This window comes from Aulostomus chinensis, chromosome 6, assembly GCF_037954235.1.
Source record: "Aulostomus chinensis isolate RoL2024-O1b breed Wild chromosome 6, RoL_Achi_v1.0, whole genome shotgun sequence".
In the NCBI taxonomy this organism is placed as follows: domain Eukaryota; kingdom Metazoa; phylum Chordata; class Actinopteri; order Syngnathiformes; family Aulostomidae; genus Aulostomus; species Aulostomus chinensis.
Genome location: NC_141325.1, coordinates 15,062,785 through 15,070,047, shown reverse-complemented (window position 1 = coordinate 15,070,047; position 7,263 = coordinate 15,062,785). Strand labels below are relative to the sequence as shown.

The 7,263-nt window shown below is 40.1% G+C and overlaps 1 protein-coding gene across 1 annotated transcript; it reads right to left on the bottom strand.

The window, feature by feature from the left end:
• Window positions 1–983: 983 nt before the first annotated feature.
• LOC147260245 (cyclin-G2-like) lies at window positions 984–6,769 on the bottom strand. The gene is made up of 8 exons (XM_086205394.1): window positions 6,603–6,769; window positions 5,979–6,102; window positions 5,718–5,855; window positions 5,324–5,577; window positions 5,113–5,191; window positions 4,924–5,022; window positions 3,540–3,742; window positions 984–1,837 (listed from the first exon to the last, which is right to left on the bottom strand). The coding sequence occupies exons 2-8, from the start codon at window positions 6,099–6,101 to the stop codon at window positions 1,726–1,728; spliced, it is 1,008 nt and encodes a 335-aa protein (XP_086061520.1). The 5' UTR covers window position 6,102; window positions 6,603–6,769; the 3' UTR covers window positions 984–1,725.
• Between the last annotated feature and the right edge of the window lie 494 nt (window positions 6,770–7,263).

Here is a 7,263-nt window from a genome sequence, read left to right as displayed (position 1 = left end):
CACACACACACACACACTCTCTCTCTCTCTCTCTCTCACACACACACACACACACTTATACACACACAAAGCCCCTGCTCTCAGCATAAAGGAAAGCTTGTCCAATAATAAAGAAAGGGGTTGAAATGGAGGGGTGGTTCTAAAAGAGAGATGACCAGCTCTTCATTGATGTTCTCTGGTCTTAAATCTGAGCCTGAGGGAATTTTTGGTAAATAGAAATGGCTAAAATCCCCTACAGATATGTTCTTAAAACATAAATAATACGCTGCTTTTAAGAAATGTGCATTTTTTGCGATCTTTCTCAACAAATCATTGAATTACAAGACCAATTACAAAAAAAATCAACAGGTTTACATGTTCCAATACATGAATATTCAAATATTTTCCTTCATTTCAAACATTTAAACCTGAGAAGCTTTAGACTATTTTGGCAGTTAAATTAATTTGTCATATTCCAGATAAATTCTGTTTATCATTTCATGTTTGGTGCCTCTTTGTTCAGCACATCATCTTTTCTTTCAAAAAAACTAAACTGTGAAACACCACATCAACATATTTGATCCAAAAAAACACATAAAATACAAAATCCCATTTTGGAAAAAAAAAAAAAAAGGTTTTGTTGTTTTTAACAAAAACACACTCAGAGGGACATTTAAGGGCTCGTTCATTGCTTCGCACAATGAAACTCAGCTTTTCAATTGGGAGAAAACCACTTGGAGCAAACGGCCACTTCAGATAAAACAAAATGTCTAGAGGTAATAAAAATAGAGTTTAACCGGGAGAGGGTGTGGTTTCAGGAGAGCCAAACATCCAACCATCATAGTTGGGTGTTGAATATTGGTCGAAAAAGAAGGAAAACCATCCGCCGCAGAGGCTTGGGCTTCACACACTGGCGGCCATCTCTAATCTACAGTTTAAATTCAAGTCCCATTATGATAAGATACACCAGCCCTTGATCAAATCATGACACAAGTCCAACATGATTAAAAGTAAACTGTTGTGTTTTGTTTTGGGTTTTTTTTTAATATTGAAGGCTCATCTCTGACCCTTCCAATACATTTCATTTTATAACATCATAGGAAATACAACATGATGGCGCATTCACAAAACATAAAATTTTGTCATCTTTTTTTTTTTTACATGTTATTTACATTTTTTTAAACATTTTTTTTTTTTACAGTAAGCTTATTTTGGTAAACACAGTAAACAACACATATTTCCATGCATAAACAGTCTGGTATTTTCACACTACTGTGTCTTATATAATCACATTAGAATTGTGTTCGTACTGTGAGTGTGTATGGTACCGAGTATAAAAACGGTTCTAAAGAAGGGGAAAAAAAAAATAAAATAAAAGTGAGGATGTGCTAGTATGTTAGTTGGTAGTCCACAGTAACTGTACCACGAGACTGAAATCCAGAAATTCTTGCTTGAGTATCACTTTTTTTTTTTTTTTTTTTTCACGGAATGTGTCAAGATTGGACACAAACACACACAAAGTTTTTGGATGTATTGTCATCAAGCTGCCAAGATATTGCAGTTTTGCATTATTAGGATATGTTTTCAAACAATAGAGACAACACAGGCACTTCAAGATCAACTCCTGTCACTCCTACGCATTCATAGAAAGGGGGATATTTGCGCTGAAGCGTGGCGGCGACTATCTTTGAATTACAATTCAAGGGACAAAACACTCATCAGTTGTTACTGCGCTGCTAGGAGGCGTCACTTCCTGCATTTGTGAAAGGAAGAAGGGAAGAAGGATCCTTCGCCTTCGCTGCCCGGTGAGCCACACGGGCTGTCTTCTCCGCAGCTCATGTCCTCACAGGACTCCTCGCTAGGAGAGAAGAAGAAGAAGCCATTCATAATCAAAACTTTCGATCATGTGATCATCCCTTACAACAAAACTCTGTAGATCTGTGATGTTTACAGTGTTGAGGTGGAGGGGGGAAGGAAGGGTGTTTCTTTCTAGGCGAGAAACATTTTCAAAACACGCGCTCTGCGTGTCACGGCTGCTGTTAGAGGTGGCGTCTCTGCTTTTTTTCCTGCACTGAAGAAGACCGGTGACAAATACTGAGACTATATTTCAAATCTATACATCCATCCATCGTCGTCTTCCGCTTATTCCTTAGTAGTAAGGGTCGCGGGGGGGCTGGAGCCTATCCCAGCATCTACGGGCGAGAGGCAGGGTTCACCCTGGACAGGTCGCCAGTCCATCGTAGGGCCAACACACAGAGACGAACAACCATTCACACTCACAGTCATACCTAGAGAATCCAATCAGCCTAGTCCCCAATTGCATGTCTTTGGACTGTGGGAGGAAGCCGGAGTACCAGAGAGAACCCACGCAGGCAACGGGGAGAACATGGAGACTCCACACAAAAAAATCCCGCGCCCGAGCCAGGACTCGAACCCGGAACCTTCTTGCTGTGAGGCCACAGTGCTGACCACTGCACCACCGTGCAGCCCTCAAATCTATACAATTTAGCATAATTTTTTTTTTTACCGGTATCAAAAACATTCAGCATCATATCTTGCTTATGTGCAGTAACCTATGGAACAAATTTTAAATAAATCACTGTTTCTTTAACCAAGTTTAGGGACAGGAGAACTTTTGATGCGTTCATGAGCTCAGTGTTATCTCACGGTGTCTCCCAATCTGTTATCTTTGAAGCCTCGTTGTACAATACCAGCTTTCTGATGCTACAACATGTTTTACTTTTTTTTTTTAAATGTGTGGTTACTCAGGATTTGGGAGCTTTAGATACACACACACACACACACACACACACACACTCTTCTAAATTGAAATCTTATGATTTGGAAACTGCAAATTTAAGATTTTCTTCGCCATCACACATTTAACCTGCTGCTTATTACCCATGGTACGATGTGGCGTGTCATTCAATTATTCATTCAATTGACAAATAAGATTATTGACTGTTCGCCCCAGAGCCAGACAAGAAGATAAACACACTTCTCCTGTGTGCGTTACAGAACTGACACCCACTTTAATACTGGAGGATAAAGTAGCCAGAACTACTTTCCTCAGTACAGTAAGTTCTGTGATATGACGCAGCCCCTCAACAGTTAGCCTACAAACAGAACTTTTTTGACGACTAGAAGAGTGACTGCTGCTGCCAGTTATGGCCGACTGTGTAAGAGAGGATGAGGATTTTCTCCTGAAGAAACAAAAACACAAACAAAACCCAAATGTAAACATTAACAATTTGAACCAGGATACACAAAGGAGCAAGGTGGAGGAATGCTAACCTGTCTATCCACTGCCATTCATTATACTAAGCTAACAAGCTGGTCTCAGCTCCCTCATGACAACGAGGAGAAAGGTATTTATGTTAATGTCCAGATCTGGAGAGGATGGTAGATAACGCTTTTTTTTCCCCCAAAGAAGATGGTTTTGTCTTTTGAAAACAAATAATGCACTTGCGCTCATGTTCACCTATACATATTCATTTTGTCAACATCAAACACAGAGAAAGAATAATAAAAAGAAGAAAGAAAGAAAGTGAAGAATGAACCTTTCGCTCTCATCCCAGCTCGCCTCTGGAATCGTTGGCAGGCCAGGTACACTGAAGTGACTTGACTGAAGATTCTGGGCTGTCCTCCTGGACACGATCCAAACAAGCTTCTTGTTATCTGGTTTGTTACATTCGCTGGAGCGGTACTCGGCCATGCACTCGGACACGAGGTCTTTCCAGTGGAGCAGCTCGCCGTCACTGATCTGCGGAGAAGACAAACGGGAAACATCTGAGAGGCTGCAAACAGATGTTAGTCGTAATTTGCAAGTCAATTGCTGTTTTCTTCCTCAGTGAATCCGTGGTAAATCAACATAATATAAGCACAATGACGGTGAGGGGAATTGTAAGGAAGGCGCATGAAGGTGTACAGATGAAAAGAAGGAAATGGAAAGGTTTGTCCGTCTGTTACACGGATGGGCGAGTACCCCGTAAACTTGTAAAGGGGTGTAGTTCAGGCCAAGGTAAAAAAAAACATTAAATTTAACAGGAAAATCTGTTTGAAATGATGCAAATGGCTTCATTCTGTCTTTTTTTTTTTTTTTTTTTACATTGGGCTTGGCTGAAGTTGCCTTGGCGACGGTATGTGGATGCCAAGTGGACATCAGTATTACAGCTGCTACTAACAATTTTGATCATTTGCTTATAGGCGTTCAAGACAACATTCACACGTTAAAATGTACTTTTTACGGATGTAAAATGTTATCTTGGATTCGGTTTCTTGATGGGACGAAGCAATACACTCGCTTTGACTCTAGAGATGTGAGAACGCCACTTTTCACTGCTGTTGACACTGAAAATGGAAACCCACAATCTGGTTCTAAAACACACAAAGCAATGGGAGATTTTAACACCTTAAATGAATCACGGAATCAATTGTGATATTTCATAAAAATAAATGTCTCGTTTTAAAGGGTTTTAAGTGATTGCACAAGCTACATTTTGTAAAAAAAAAACAAAAAAAAAACAACACAATTCCGCACATCTCAGCACAACTGGGAAGCTGTGATTGACTCAGCTGTGACCAAAAGTCATGTGACAAAATCAGCAAAATATCAGCTGAAAAGCTGGATGAAACCTGTAAAAAACGAAGTCTGTCACATGTGGAAAACATATTGGTAACACTTGGGACTTGCGTACGTTGCATCAAATGCTTTATTCGACTTTGACTTTTATTGATTCATAGTTGTGTAATACTACACAAAAGATACTTCTGAGGTCTCCATATTTTAAAACTTGTAGCCTTGATTATTGTTTCCATAGAGGTTCTGGACTTTACGTGGCAGGAGTGAAAATGCCCAGTTTGGGTTTAGAGGATTTTTCAATTGATTAAAAAATAAAAAAAGGTAGCTCATTATAGCTTGAAGACACGTGTCTGTTCTTTTACCTTCACATGTCTTTGGAATTGTTGGACAATCTTCAAAGCGTTGATGGACTGAAGGGCTTCAAACTCCTGAGCAATGAGGGACAACGCCAAGACAGATGGCTGCAGAAGAGAAAACAGGCACATTTATGAGTCAAGGGGCTCTAAATCAATCCAGTTATAGAGAAATTACCACCTGTGAACAATCCTTACTTTTGCCTTAGAGAAAACAAGTCGGCATAAGCAGGCTTTTAGCTGGGCTTCCAGTCTCCCAATGCTTGGGATCTCCTCCCTTAAAATATAAAGGGGAATCCAAGTTTGACCCGCCAGTACAAACCTCATGAAGCAGACCAACTCCAGGCAAATTGGAGTAATAATTCAGAAAAATACAATAAAACCAAGTAATAGAGGAGTAGAGGATTACCTTCCAGCAGCAGACATGGAGTTGAAGGCTGAGTAGTAGAGGTGGAGGAAGGTTAAGGCTGTCACTGCAAGGGGCTCCACGCTGAGCTTCTCTGAGATGATCTTCTCCATTCGACACAGGTCTGACACAGTGAACTTGCTTTGGCTGATGCGGATCAGTTCGTGGGTAGGTGAGACATTGTTCTTGTCCTCGACCATCTTGGCAGCGATGTGGAGACAGCTCACACCAATACAAGGCAAGTGTTTGGGGCGCACCTGTCACAATAATGCAGTAAAACCGAGTCACATGATTCACGGGTCACAGAGGTCACGGTTACGATTCACTGGAAGCTGACATATTTCTGGAATTTGGTAAAAGCTTGTATGCTAACTAATAATTAATGTTGAATTTATACCTTCATAATGGTGAGGAATCTATCCAGCAAATTCACAGCTTGCACAAAAGTCTGGGTACTGTAGCCAAAGAAACTTGTCAAGCCCCACAATTCTTCCACTCTTGTGTCTCTGCATTTTGCCGAAACTCCACTTTCATTCTGAAAATACATACTTTATATATTACACATACAGAAATTGGAACCGTGGGTATTTCTCGCATATCCGTACAAAAATACAGCCAGAAATAGGAGCCAAAATGTAAAAGTGGGTCAGAGGGTTACCTCAGTGGAGGTCGACTCAATCAGCCTCAGGCCAGTCTCTCTGGGTAGAAAGTTGTTCTCTTTGACACAGCATGACCTTAACTCTTTCAAGAGTAAGCTGTCAATGCCTCGAAGATCCCTCATCCTGGAATAAACAAAAGTATTTTACTTGTTTTGCATTATATAATCTAACCGAAAGCGGAGAAGTGTTTCCGAGCGGTAAGGAGCAAAGATATGCTAAACCACACCTACTGGTGTCAGGTATCACTGGACGATCCCCCAACCGCCCAAAACCCAAACGATACTATTTTGGTAGATAATACTGCGTATGTCACTGTATTACAGTGATTAATGAAGACAGGACTGCAAACAGCAATATGCCAAGACAAGAACAATTGAAATTTGATTACATTAATGTTGGCTTTTACGATAGTTTAGGGCTAAAGTAGCTATCTCCACTGTTTGAATAATAATGCAAAAAATAACATTATTTTTTGAAAAATAAAACTACATAGTACGTATCTCCAATAAGCTATTAGATATATCGCTGGCTTTTTTTTGTTTACATCAAACAGCAACGATCCACAGCCAGTGATAAACAACAAGGGGTAAAAGGCGTAAAGCAGGAACATCGATGTTATTTACCTTAGCTACGGTAGCCCCGACGGCCAAAACAGCACACACGAGACAACATACAAACATTAAAACAGAAAATGTTACAAAAACAACATTTCCAGGCAAAAGGAGGGCTCGCCCTTGTCGAACAAACAACCGCTGACCAGCTTTCACACTGCAATGACCATCATGCACCGCTGGAAACGCCCCCGCAACGCCTGGTTGCGTCATCGGCTTCTTCTTCCTTCTTTCTTTCTTTATTTATTTTGGAAGGTGTTTGACAGCTACTTTATTAAGAGCATTACTGAGCCCTTCTGCTCCGGATTATGTGCGACATGAAATCTCATTCAGTCAAATGTAAACTCAAACATATTTCTTCCGCAGAATCAGAACAGATTAAAGTATTTTCTCTTTATTTTGTTCGACTCACGACCGCAAAGGATATTTTCCCTTAAAACGATACCAGATAATTTGAAGTTGACCTTTCTCCAACTGATATCCAATCTGGACCTGGAAATGAAGTCTTAGTTATGTTCTGGCTTCTTGTGTGTTCCTATCAATATGCAAAATATTCCTTCCATTTTTTCACAGCTTCATATCATCTGCAGAAACATATCTGCTCAGTCACTGGTTATGTTATAACAACATTAAGAAAATAAAACATGGATGGAGTAGTTATATTAGTACTTTA

Excerpts from the sequence above, each read along its gene's own strand:
- LOC147260245 (XM_086205394.1), bottom strand. The coding sequence starts at position 6,101 with ATGAGGGATCTTCGAGGCATTGACAGCTTACTCTTGAAAGAGTTAAGG. Across the intron at positions 5,856-5,978 it reads TTGAGTCGACCTCCACTGAG|AATGAAAGTGGAGTTTCGGC; the intron begins GTAACCCTCTGA and ends ATGTATTTTCAG. Across the intron at positions 3,743-4,923 it reads AATTCCAAAGACATGTGAAG|ATCAGTGACGGCGAGCTGCT; the intron begins GTAAAAGAACAG and ends TCTTCTCCGCAG.